This window comes from Saccoglossus kowalevskii, chromosome 21, assembly GCF_978046115.1.
Source record: "Saccoglossus kowalevskii chromosome 21, keSacKowa6.1, whole genome shotgun sequence".
In the NCBI taxonomy this organism is placed as follows: Eukaryota; Metazoa; Hemichordata; class Enteropneusta; family Harrimaniidae; genus Saccoglossus; species Saccoglossus kowalevskii.
This window is the reverse complement of record NC_140661.1, coordinates 29,092,596-29,107,295: the sequence shown is the minus strand read 5'-3', so window position 1 is coordinate 29,107,295 and position 14,700 is coordinate 29,092,596. Positions and strand designations below refer to the sequence as shown.

At 37.1% G+C, this 14,700-nt stretch overlaps 1 protein-coding gene and 1 long non-coding RNA gene across 2 annotated transcripts in view; both read right to left on the bottom strand.

Moving 5' to 3' along the window:
- LOC144362424 (uncharacterized) overlaps positions 1-14,700 on the bottom strand; it is a 40,840-nt gene that overhangs the window by 3,745 nt on the left and 22,395 nt on the right. The window contains exons 26-32 of the mRNA XM_085495119.1: positions 8,070-8,189; positions 6,903-7,025; positions 6,651-6,773; positions 5,586-5,837; positions 3,868-3,990; positions 3,645-3,767; positions 313-447 (exon numbers count right to left, since the gene is read on the bottom strand). Of these exons, the coding sequence (XP_085351245.1) occupies positions 313-447; positions 3,645-3,767; positions 3,868-3,990; positions 5,586-5,837; positions 6,651-6,773; positions 6,903-7,025; positions 8,070-8,189 (999 nt within the window). The remainder of the gene's footprint in view (positions 1-312; positions 448-3,644; positions 3,768-3,867; positions 3,991-5,585; positions 5,838-6,650; positions 6,774-6,902; positions 7,026-8,069; positions 8,190-14,700) is intronic.
- Positions 868-3,085, bottom strand: LOC146729843 (uncharacterized). Its single transcript, XR_014928025.1, has 2 exons — positions 3,008-3,085; positions 868-898 (listed from the first exon to the last, which is right to left on the bottom strand). It is a non-coding gene; the product is annotated as an uncharacterized LOC146729843 (long non-coding RNA).

The window sequence follows — 14,700 nt, the reverse complement described above, 5'->3', positions numbered from 1 at the left end:
GTGGCACAATTGGCTGTGACTAACACCTGTACATAGAACAAAAGAGTTCCAGCTGAGAAACCAACGTAGGTCTTAGTAGATATTAAACACGTAATGCACATGTAAATCATTGTGGTTATGTGCCATTTACATAAAATTCTCCTATATTCTTTTCGTTTCCTGGGTAGATCATTTTGGCCATGATTGTTGTAGAGATTACTAATGTGCAATATTATTTTCTGCATGTTGTCTACAGTATTACTTTTTAAATGAAAATTAGAACTACTGTAGATCTACACATTTGGACACTATATTCAATAAATAAATTCTTACGTTGACACATTCCATCTATCATTGTAAAACCATCATAGCAGTCACATATATAACCATCTGTGAAAGTATTGTTGGGTTCAGTGTTGATGCACTCTTGTGTGCAATCATGAGTACCAAGGAAACACTCATCGTTGTCTATAAATAACAAAATGAATTAGCATTAAATGTTGCAGAGGGCTGAATTCTTTCTTATTCTAATCTGACTTTGTTATGTACGTGAACAAATCTGTCAATTTATTGCGAAATATGTTTTATGTTCGTAAAAGTGTTCTGATTCCTGCATTGCTTACTATTCTTAACTTAATAAGCGCTTAACGTGTTAATCTCAATTAACATTAATTTCCACATGGGTTAGTAATGATAGAGAGCGTAACTATAGGCATAGATGGAGAGTGTTATTTAAAATAAACGAGGTTATACAGACAAGACTGTGTGAGGGTACTAGACAGAGTCATATTACCTGTGCATGTCAGTCCATTTACGTCCAGACTGTAACCATTATGACACGAACACGTGTAACCTCCCATCCTATTTGTACAGTTATGTTGACACCCATTTATTGTATCATTAAGACATTCGTTTATATCTGAAAATAATAAAGAACATTAGTGTGGTATGTATGTAAATTGTAATGTTATGACAACAACGTGATTACCGCCCATTTGCTAATTTATGTTACTATGGTACATTGCAGTTTCACAGTGACAGTATTACCATGTTTCAGTAGACTACGATGTTCTCAGCAAGTACATAAAAGCCAAATTACTCTTTTGATTACAGATACACGCTCGACACTTTAACTAGACTATATACATATAAGCTATACAGTCTTTGCAAGTATGTATAGGAACCATGGTTACAATGGTTGTCTTAGATTTGCCCTACCTTAGCAACGATAGCAATGTGCCAATCCCTTTAATGACACATTAAAATATCTTTGGTATACTCGTTATCTATTTTTTTTTACCGGTCGTCAGTTTTAATCAGACTAGATTAGCCCAAGTCTATTTCTGGTTCTTTAATTGATTTTCTTTTGTAAATTACAAATGTACATTTTTAGATAAAATAAATATTTGATGGATTACAAGTTGATGTGCAAGTTGTAATTGTGCCGGCATGTAGTGGTTTTTTGCCACAGAGACGATATTCTAGCTTGGGACTGCATGACCATAATAACAGTTTATTGCGTTATCCTAACGTCAGCCAAATGCCAATCGAACAAAATGCCAGAGATTACCCAACGTTCCTCCATCTCAGCAGGTGGGTTTGTCCTACCTATTGTGTTCGTGGTAAAATTTGAACTCGGGCCTACCGATTGTGAGGCTGATTAATTCCAATTATGAATAAAGTCCGTTTGTTTTTGTTATAGTTTTTTTCTTCTTTTGCGACCCAAACTACCAAGTCCCATTATTATTGTTCTGATTTTTAGATGTCCTATTACCATCGTTCAACTCCACTTTCTTATCTTCTTTGTCTACCGTAAATTTGCGAGTTTGAGAAACCGCTGCACAGAATCAACCTTTCACAATTTATTGTTCCACTAGTTTGGCAGCCATAGCCGTAAGTGGATATTTGACCACTTTCTGGCACTCAAGGCGATCTGAATTTTTTATAGCATATATAACAAATCATGTGCAGTAGATATCAAAAATAACAGTCAAATTAGCAGACTGCGTAAAAAGATTCGGATCGGTTACACTGTTTGGGCGCCATCAATGAGAACAATTGTGTGCATTTGGGTATTTGTTTTTCATGAGTGCACTGACCACCTTGATATTTTGTATGTATACGTCCATGTATGACCAAAGAATCTTTGCATAAACTAGACATATACGCAGAGAGAATCGCTACATATTAAAGAATATCATCCATCAAACTTGGACCCGTCAAAGCTGCTCTACAGCTTTAGTTATTAATGAATTAGTTAGATATTGAAAGGTTGGAACGTTACATGAAGCATGTGTGCGCATTATGGGTGTAAATAATGTTGAGCTCTTGTACCAATCACTATAATAATACACGACCTGACGATCGAAATAGTACCGCTGTACTACAAGAACATAGTGATAGCCGAGTTGGGCAATGCACACTCATATGATAGAATGCAGTTGACCCACAAAATAATGGTTTGGCTGTGGCTATTGAGAACTTAACTTCAAACAATCATACAAATTGTTCACAAAAATAATCAAATATTTAAGCAAGAATTCAGAAATAACATTTTCGCCAAAAATAGAAGATTGACAAAAATGTCACAATCTGAACACATTTGACAATTTGACCCATGGTACCCAAATACCAAATATCAAAGCAATTGAGCTGGTAGTTTTCAAGTAGAGGTCGAAAATGCAATTGTTCGTGGACAACGGACAACGGACGACAGACGACGGACAACCATTAAATAAACAGCCCTGCTCTGTCTTCTACGATGACAGCGCAGCTAAAGTTCGAATGAACAATGATGATTGGTATTTACAATTCTTTTTATAAATAGGTTATAAACTTGTACTGAGATATTGCTTTAAATACTACATAGGACAATTTACAATTTTGAATTATTTGGCGCAGTGATGACCATGAACGAATATAAACAAGTCACTATAAGTATGTCTATCCTCATTGTCCTTGTAAGTATAAAAATGTATCATACAAGTCATTTGAGTTACTTATAGTATTTGCATATTAATGTCTTTACCTGTGCAGTTGATTCCATCTCCTTCGTACCCTGTTTTGCATTGACATTCGTAGCCACCAACTGTATTTATACATTTACCCAATTCCTTGTTACACTCAGGTATTTCACGAAACGAGCACTCGTTGATGTCTATTGGAACAATAAAATTGGAAGATGGGGGAACAGACAATCAATTAAATATGCGTCTAATGGAAAATATATGGTATTAACAACAGTTTAGTCAATCCTTAAAGTAAAAACAAATATGAAAAAAAAAATATTTTTGGTTAGAAAGAATAATTACACGATGCTTTTCTTTATAATTTAAAATTCAGCAATGGAGATAATTGTCTTGAGCAGAGGTCACAAGAAATATTTTTGAAAAATGTGAATTAACCAGAAAATTCAAAACCATAGATAATTACACTCTTATTACCATTAAAAATACTCATTAAATTATAAGGCAAAAATATGTATTTTGACGTATTTTCAATATGATATTCACCCAAGCAAACCAATGCCAAATTTCAGAAGTTTTTAGATATCTTTGACCACACACAGAATACGGCTAACGGTTCATGGCTCCAAAAGAATAAAAGAGACTGTGACACGCGCGATGGTGCAATAAATCTGTGGTACATTACCACATCATACTCACCAGAACACGTGACACCATTTCCTGTAAAACCACTTTGACATGTGCATACATATGAACCTTGTGTATTTGTACAGTAAGCATTCAAATGACAGTTATGGATATTGTCAGCACATTCGTCGACGTCTGAAAACACAATTATGCAAATTACAATTCAATACAGCATCTCGACATTTCTTGCGAGTACAAAACCATTCAAAATTGTGTTCTTTTTCAGATTACATACCTGTACATTCAATTCCGGTTCCGTTGAATCCATCGTTACAGTGGCATGTGTAAGATCCTTGGGTATTGATGCATTGTGCGTTCGAGTGACAACTATCTTCTCCAGTAGCACACTCGTCTGTGTCTGTATTTATAAAATAGACAAGTCATTGAAAATGACACAGTCCCCGTTAAGTTCTCTTTGTGCTCGTCATATTAAAGCGGAGGGGTTGTAGCGAGCGTGTCCTTGAAACTTGAGTTCCAAGTTTTATTTATTTATTAACACAAAACATCCCCCGGAGGGGATGAAAAGGGTTACAAATCAAATATTAGTAAAAGAAAAATAACTGCATAAAAGGTAAGGGAACAAAAAAGCATTAAAAAAAAGATAATAATTTGAATACAAGGAATGAATTACTGGCTTAGTTTATGTAGGTGCTGCTGTCTTGTATTAAAACAGTTTTTTAAATATTGCGCTAAAGGAATAGACATTTTCTCGTTACTTAGTAATGATATGAATTTATTTTCATTACTAAATTTGTCAAAATTTGGTATACGTTTATTAGCTACAATGTAAAGTTTTAATCTTATTTCATTGTAATGAGGACAATTTATGACAAAATGTTGTTCATCTTCAACATGGTCATTGTCGCACATATTGCAGACTCTGTCTTTAAAATCCAATCCTGTATGCCGGCCTGTTTCAATTTTCAGACAGTGGTTGCCAAGTCTAAATTTTGTAAAGGATTTGCGAAGTTCATTGTTTTTCATAATTGTTAAGTAGTTTTCTTGTTCAATTTTAGTTTTAAAAAGTGTGTAGGTTCTTAGTTTATTTTTAGAATTAGATTTTTTTCTATTGTCATTATTTATTTCATTTTTCCACTCAGTTGTAAACTCTTCTTTTAATTTCTCATCAATTGCTTTTAGTTTTGATAATGAGATAATATTTGTTTCATTTAAAAGAATGGTTTATATTTTTTAATATCAAATCAAGTCTTTTAAATCATTTACTTTTAATAATTTTATTGACATAGTATACAACATGTGGCGTATACAACATATATTAAGTGGCGTATACAAGAGATTGTTTATTTACATCAAAACACGTGTTTCGTGTCATAGTAATATGGCCAAAATAAAAAAAACAGCCGTTATTCAGCCATCTTTGATCTGATTATGAAACACACTGATATGTATGATGTATGTACCAAATACGAATGAAAATGGTACATAAATTGTGGAAATATAGTAGTAAGGCCAAAAAGTCAGATACCGCATAAAAAAACAAAAACAAGATGCCTGCCAGTCGACCATCCTTGATCCAATTGCGAAATAAATCGTTATGGACATGTATCCTAACCCCGGATCCTAACATGTATAATCTATGTACCAAGTTTGAATGACAACTGACAAAGCATGTCCAAAATACAACATTTTCAAATAACAAGATGGCTGCCAGTCGGCCATTTTGAATCGAATCGCAAAACCACTGCATGTGCATATGTTCCACATAAGGTACTAGGCACATGCAAAGAATGAACGGAATCGGTCCAAGGGATTTTAGGATATGACTCCGGACGGACGCACGGACACACGGACGGACGGAGACCGAATTATAAGTCCCCGTTTTCGGACTTCGTCCGAACGGGGACTAATAAAAAACAATCTCCAGAAAATTCATAACCAATAGTAAAATGTTTACATTTGATCGATTGCATGGTTTCTATGAACTATTCTTACCTGTACAGGAGTGACCATCCCCAACATAACCGATGTGACATTGACATATGTAACTTCCCTCTGTATTTAAGCACTCGGCTTGGACATCACATGTGTTATCATTAGCGTCAAGACACTCGTCAACATCTGTACAATCACCGTCAGTCTCTTCGTATCCATCGACACATTGGCATTGATAAGTACCGGGAACGTTAATACAATACTCCAGATATGAATCACAGTCATGCATAAAACGATTGCATTCGTCGATATCTGTGTACGTGTAAAGATAATTGTGAGATTAATCATATAAATACACTCAACTGAGTTATAGATAACAGTGCCAACGTTTATATAATATAAATACACTCAACTGAGTGATAGATAACAGTGCCAACGTCTAGATAATATAAATACACTCAACTGAGTGATAGATAGCAGTGTCAACGTTTAGATAATATAAATACACTCAACTGAGTGGTAGATAACAGTGTCAACATTTAGATAATATAAATACACTCAACAGAGTGATAGATAACAATGTCTACGTTTAGATTCTACTGCATCGATACTATGCATTGCACACAATTGCCGAATGACGCAGTATTTCAGCGTCAATGGTTTAAATGTTCAAGCCTATAAAACATTCAACTTTACTGAGTTTTGGAGTTCACTGAAGTGTTCAATAATTTCAATTCTTATCAGAACTGTGTATGTATATAGTCCCCTGCTATGCCTCACGTGTGTGACGTCACATTAGAGTCGTGAATACCTGTATTGAAGTATCCTTCTCACCCGCTTGGAGGAATACGCCCGCAATATGGGTATTTCTCGCCATGGATGACGTCACACTTTTTCAGAATACTGATAGCATTATTCTAAAAGTATGTCTTGGACGTGATAACAATTATTCATTTCATCTTTATACTTTTTTATAAATTTCACAATTTAAACGAGAGAGTTCTATTGGAAGATTAAATAAAATTGGAACTCCATGCTCGTTGATTGGCTAGTTTGATTCAACTACCATTGAAATTTATAATTATGTATAACAACGAGGGGAATGTTGCCCCGAGAGTAACACACCTGTGCAAGTAGCACCACTGCCTTCAAAACCAGAGTTGCAGGTACATTTGTAGGAACCATGAGTATTTTCACACTCAGCATTCGTGTCACATGGTGGCGGTATAACCAAACACTCGTCATCATCTATAAGTGAATAGAATATAATTAGAAATGCTAACTTGGAATAATGTTAATGTTATTTTGATTAAAAGCTGTATTCAGAATGTTTTAGACTACAAATATATCAATCGATTCCATGTACGAATATCGTACCTGTACAGTTATATCCATTTCCTGAAAATCCTGTTTTACAAGTGCAATTATAACTTCCTTGAGTGTTAGTACACATCGCATCTGTATGACATTTGTGTATACCTTGATTGCATTCGTTGACATCTGTAAATAAAATAAATAACTTGAATATATTAAACTAATACATTATTGAACGCTGAATATACAAAACATATAACTCATTATGGTACTTGTGTGTAACCATGACGATTTCCTATATGCTTGAGTATTGATAATTAGTATCATTTTGTTGATTGGGAACCCCCTATTTAGATTATTATTGGTTTGGCCCTGACCAACCTGAAACACAGTGTTTAATCTGATTGGGATATGGTGCAACATTATCGCATATATAAGAGACGGATTTACCCCATTGGGAAGGACAAATTGGAAATCATTACGCCTGGTTTTCTGGCACACGTCTGACGGGGCGAAACAGAGTAATCTGTAGTTGAATGTCTAACACTAATTATAATTATATTGCATATGTTAATTAGAAAGTGTGCATAATAATTATCTAATTTCGGAATGTTTGCTAATTAACTAATTTACATCAATCAACTTGCTTCAATATGTTGATATCCTAACAATTTTCACGATGAATTACAATTTGGTACATTTACATGCAGACTGTTTTTGAATAATATTTAAGTATTGTAATTTTTGTTTTCTTTTGGATTGTGACTATAGTTTATTGAATCACGGTGTATTGTCGTATTTATTCCTTAAAGTATGAGTGAGTATTGTGGAGGGGTAAATAGTTTAGTTTAGTGGTCCAGTAAACAACAAAATTTTGAATTCGTTTTCCATGAAGGGACGCACGACTAGCATATGCAACAACCATTAGTCAGTGTTGCTAAGTGTGACGTAATCTCTGAGGCAACGTGCCTGGTGGACTACCGACATGTTTACGAGATATAGATACGAGGATCGCTCAGATAAATTATTGTCACTGCAACATATCATACCGGTTTGGTGACGTATTATTGTGTTATGGCCAGTATAAGTAGATATTCAAAAACAATGACTGTATTTGTTATTGCTTTGTGTGCAAAACGTATACCGTAACCATCACATTAAAACTGTCAACTGCATTCTCACATCTAAGTAAATGTCACGTTATTTGTAAATGTATATAGATATACTAACCTATACATGTTTTACCATCAGGCTGGAGTTCGTATCCTTCATAACAGCTACATTGGTAACTTTCAAGTGTGTTAGTGCAAGTGTGGTTACATGGTGATCCCTCGACACACTCATCCACATCTATTTGAAGTAACAAAACGTGTAAATGCTGTGATCGTTTTTATTCAACACAATTCAACTTAAATCAAAATATATAATTATTTGTTGGACATGGCAAGCGCAAAACTAATAGTGCTAAATGCTATGATACACGTACTCAGGATGGCACCAACACCATTTCAAGGCCTGTTTCAAATCACAAATATGTAACCCCGCATTTACCTCGACAGCTGATACCATCTCCTGTTAGACCCAGTGTACAACTACCACTTGTAAACCCTATATTTACCTTAACACTTGATACCATCTCCTGTTAGACCCAGTGTACAACTACCACTTGTAAACCCTGTATTTACCGTAACACTTGATACCATCTCCTGTTAGACCCAGTGTACAACTACCACTTGTAAACCCTATATTTACCTTAACACTTGATACCATCTCCTGTTAGACCCAGTGTACAACTACCCCATGTAAACCCTGCATTTACCTTAACACTTGATACCATCTCCTGTTAGACCCAGTGTACAACTACCCATGTAAACACTGTATTTACCTTAACACTTAATACCATCTCCTGTTAGACCCAGTGTACAACTACCACATGTAAACCCTGTATTTACCGTAACACTTGATACCATCTCCTGATAGACCCAGTGTACAACTACCCCATGTAAACCTTGTATTTACCTTAACACTTGATACCATCTCCTGATAGACCCAGTGTACAACTACCCCATGTAAACACTGTATTTACCTTAACACTTGATACCATTTCCTGTTAGATCCAGTGTACAACTACCCATGTAAACCCTGTATTTACTGTAACACTTGATACCATCTCCTGTTAGACCCAGTGTACAACTACCACATGTAAACCCTGTATTTACCGTAACACTTGATACCATCTCCTGTTAGACCCAGTGTACAACTACCACATGTAAACCCTGTATTTACCTTAACACTTGATACCATCTCCTGTTAGACCCAGTGTACAACTACCCCATGTAAACACTCTATTTACCTTAACACTTGATCCCATCTCCTGTTAGACCCAGTGTACAACTACGACATGTAAACCCTGTATTTACCGTAACGCTTGATACCATCTCCTGTTAGACCCAGTGTACAACTACCACATGTAAAGCCTGTATTTACCTTAACACTTGATACCATCTCCTGTTAGACCCAGTGTACAACTACCCCATGTAAACACTGTATTTACCGTAACACTTGATACCATCTCCTGTTAGACCCAGTGTACAACTACCACATGTAAACCCTGTATTTACCTTGACACTTGATACCATCTCCTGTTAGACCCAGTGTACAACTACCCATGTAAACCCTTTACTTACCGTAACACTTGATACCATCTCCTGTTAGACCCAGTGTACAACTACCCCATATAAACAATGTATTTACCTTAACACTTGATACCATCTCCTGTTAGACCCAGTGTACAACTACCCATGTAAACCCTGTATTTACCTCTACACTTGATACCATCTCCTGTTAGACCCAGTGTACAACAACTCATGTAAACCCTGTATTTACCGTAACACTTGATACCATCTCCTGAGAGACCCAGTGTACAACTACCACATGTAAACCATGTATTTACCCTAACACTTGATACCATCTCCTGTTAGACCCAGTGTACAACTACCCCATGTAAACCCTGTATTTACCTTAACACTTGATACCATCTCCTGTTAGACCCAGTGTACAACTACCCCATGTAAACCCTATATTTACCTTAACACTGGATATCATCTCCTGTTAGACCCAGTGTACTACTACCACATGTAAACCCTGTATTTACCTTAACACTTGATACCATCCCCTGATAGACCCAGTGTACAACTACCCCATGTGAACCCTGTATTTACCTTAACACTTGATACCATCTCCTGAGAGACCCAATGTACAACTACCACATGTAAACCCTGTATTTATCTTAACACTTGATACCATCTCCTGTTAGACCCAGTGTACAACTACCCATGTAAACCCTGTATTTACCTTCACACTTGATACCATCTCCTGTTAGACATAGTGTACAACTACCCCATGTAAACCCTGTATTTACCTTAACAATTGATACCATCTCCTGTTAGACCCAGTGTACAACTTCCCCATGTAAACCCTGTACTTACCGTAACACTTGATACCATCTCCTGTTAGACCCAGTATACAACTACCCCATGTAAACCCTGTATTTACCTTAACACTTGATACCATCTCCTGTTAGACCCAGTGTACAACTACCCCATGTAAACCCTATATTTACCTTAACACTGGATATCATCTCCTGTTAGACCCAGTGTACTACTACCCCATGTAAACACTGTATTTACCTTAACACTGGATACCATCTCCTAATAGACCCAGTGTACAACTACCCCATGTAAACCCTGTATTTACCTTAACACTTGATAACATCTCCTGTTAGACCCAGTGTATAACTACCACATGTAAACCCTGTATTTACCTTGACACTTGATACCATCTCCTGTTAGACCCAGTGTACAACTACCCCATGTAAACCCTGTATTTTCCCTAACACTTGATACCATCTCCTGTTAGACCCAGTGTACAACTACCCTATGTAAACACTGTATTTACCTTAACACTTGATACCATCTCCTGTTAGACCCAGTGTACAACTACTCATGTAAACCTTGTATTTACCTTAACACTTGATACCATCTCCTGATAGACCCAGTGTATAACTACCACATGTAAACCCTGTATTTACCTTAACACTTGATACCATCTCCTGTTAGACCCAGTGTACAACTACCACATGTAAACCCTATATTTACCTTAACACTTGATACCATCTCCTGTTAGACCCAGTGTACAACTACCACATGTATACCCTGTATTTACCTTAACACTTGATACCATCTCCTGTTAGACCCAGTGTACAACTACTCATGTAAACCCTGTATTTACCGTAACACTTGATACCATCTCCTGTTAGACCCAGTGTACAACTACCACATGTAAACCCTATATTTACCTTAAAACTTGATACCATCTCCTGTTAGACCCAGTGTACAACTACCACATGTATACCCTGTATTTACCTTAACACTTGATACCATCTCTTGTTAGACCCAGTGTACAACTACCCCATGTAAACCCTATATTTACCTTAACACTGGATATCATCTCCTGTTAGACCCAGTGTACTACTACCACATGTAAACCCTGTATTTACCTTAACACTTGATACCATCCCCTGATAGACCCAGTGTACAACTACCCCATGTGAACCCTGTATTTACCTTAACACTTGATACCATCTCCTGAGAGACCCAATGTACAACTATCACATGTAAACCCTGTATTTATCTTAACACTTGATACCATCTCCTGTTAGACCCAGTGTACAACTACCCATGTAAACCCTGTATTTACCTTCACACTTGGTACCATCTCCTGTTAGACACAGTGTACAACTACCCCATGTAAACCCTGTATTTACCTTAACACTTGATAGCATCTCCTGTTAGACCCAGTGTACACCTACCCATGTAAACCCTGTATTTACCTTCACACTTGATACCATCTCCTGTTAGACATAGTGTACAACTACCCCATGTAAACCCTGTATTTACCTTAACAATTGATACCATCTCTTGTTAGACCCAGTGTACAACTACCCCATGTAAACCCTGTACTTACCGTAACACTTGATACCATCTCCTGTTAGACCCAGTATACAACTACCCCATGTAAACCCTGTATTTACCTTAACACTTGATACCATCTCCTCTTAGACCCAGTGTACAACTACCCCATGTAAACACTGTATTTACCTTAACACTGGATACCATCTCCTAATAGACCCAGTGTACAACTACCCCATGTAAACCCTGTATTTACCTTAACACTTGATAACATCTCCTGTTAGACCCAGTGTATAACTACCACATGTAAACCCTGTATTTACCTTGACACTTGATACCATCTCCTGTTAGACCCAGTGTACAACTACCCCATGTAAACCCTGTATTTACCCTAACACTTGATACCATCTCCTGTTAGACCCAGTGTACAACTACCCTATGTAAACACTGTATTTACCTTAACACTTGATACCATCTCTTGTTAGACCCAGTGTACAACTACTCATGTAAACCTTGTATTTACCTTAACACTTGATACCATCTCCTGATAGACCCAGTGTATAACTACCACATGGTAAACCCTGTATTTACCTTAACACTTGATACCATCTCCTGTTAGACCCAGTGTACAACTACCACATGTAAACCCTGTATTTACCTTAACACTTGATACCATCTCCTGTTAGACCCAGTGTACAACTACCACATGTAAACCCTGTATTTACCTTAACACTTGATACCATCTCCTGTTAGACCCAGTGTACAACTACTCATGTAAACCCTGTATTTACCGTAACACTTGATACCATCTCCTGAGAGACCCAGTGTACAACTACCACATGTAAACCCTGTATTTACCCTAACACTTGATACCATCTCCTGTTAGACCCAGTGTACAACTACCCCATGTAAACCCTGTATTTACCTTAACACTTGATACCATCTCCTGTTAGACCCAGTGTACAACTACCCCATGTAAACCCTATATTTACCTTAACACTGGATATCATCTCCTGTTAGACCCAGTGTACTACTACCACATGTAAACCCTGTATTTACCTTCACACTTGATACCATCTCCTGTTAGACATAGTGTACAACTACCCCATGTAAACCCTGTATTTACCTTAACAATTGATACCATCTCCTGTTAGACCCAGTGTACAACTTCCCCATGTAAACCCTGTACTTACCGTAACACTTGACACCATCTCCTGTTAGACCCAGTATACAACTACCCCATGTAAACCATGTATTTACCTTAACACTTGATACCATCTCCTCTTAGACCCAGTGTACAACTACCCCATGTAAACACTGTATTTACCTTAACACTGGATACCATCTCCTAATAGACCCAGTGTACAACTACCCCATGTAAACCCTGTATTTACCTTAACACTTGATAACATCTCCTGTTAGACCCAGTGTATAACTACCACATGTAAACCCTGTATTTACCTTGACACTTGATACCATCTCCTGTTAGACCCAGTGTACAACTACCCCATGTAAACCCTGTATTTACCCTAACACTTGATACCATCTCCTGTTAGACCCAGTGTACAACTACCCTATGTAAACACTGTATTTACCTTAACACTTGATACCATCTCCTGTTAGACCCAGTGTACAACTACTCATGTAAACCTTGTATTTACCTTAACACTTGATACCATCTCCTGATAGACCCAGTGTATAACTACCACATGTAAACCCTGTATTTACCTTAACACTTGATACCATCTCCTGTTAGACCCAGTGTACAACTACCACATGTAAACTTTATATTTACCTTAACACTTGATACCATCTCCTGTTAGACCCAGTGTACAACTACCACATGTATACCCTGTATTTACCTTAACACTTGATACCATCTCTTGTTAGACCCAGTGTACAACTACTCATGTAAACCCTGTATTTACCGTAACACTTGATACCATCTCCTGTTAGACCCAGTGTACAACTACCACATGTAAACCCTATATTTACCTTAACACTTGATACCATCTCCTGTTAGACCCAGTGTACAACTACCACATGTATACCCTGTATTTACCTTAACACTTGATACCATCTCCTGTTAGACCCAGTGTACAACTACCTCATGTAAACCCTATATTTACCTTAACACTGGATATCATCTCCTGTTAGACCCAGTGTACTACTACCACATGTAAACCCTGTATTTACCTTAACACTTGATACCATCCCCTGATAGACCCAGTGTACAACTACCCCATGTGAACCCTGTATTTACCTTAACACTTGATACCATCTCCTGAGAGACCCAATGTACAACTATCACATGTAAACCCTGTATTTATCTTAACACTTGATACCATCTCCTGTTAGACCCAGTGTACAACTACCCATGTAAACCCTGTATTTACCTTCACACTTGGTACCATCTCCTGTTAGACATAGTGTACAACTACCCCATGTAAACCCTGTATTTACCTTAACACTTGATACCATCTCCTGTTAGACCCAGTGTACAACTACCCATGTAATCCCTGTATTTACCTTCACACTTGATACCATCTCCTGTTAGACCCAGTGTACAACTACTCATGTAAACCTTGTATTTACCTTAACACTTGATACCATCTCCTGATAGACCCAGTGTATAACTACCACATGTAAACCCTGTATTTACCTTAACACTTGATACCATCCCCTGTTAGACCCAGTGTACAACTACCACATGTAAACCCTATATTTACCTTAACACTTGATACCATCTCCTGTTAGACCCAGTGTACAACTACCACATGTAAACCCTGTATTTACCTTAACACTTGATACCATCTCCTGTTAGACCCAGTGTACAACTACTCATGTAAACCCTGTATTTACCGTAACACTTGATACCATCTCCTGAGAGA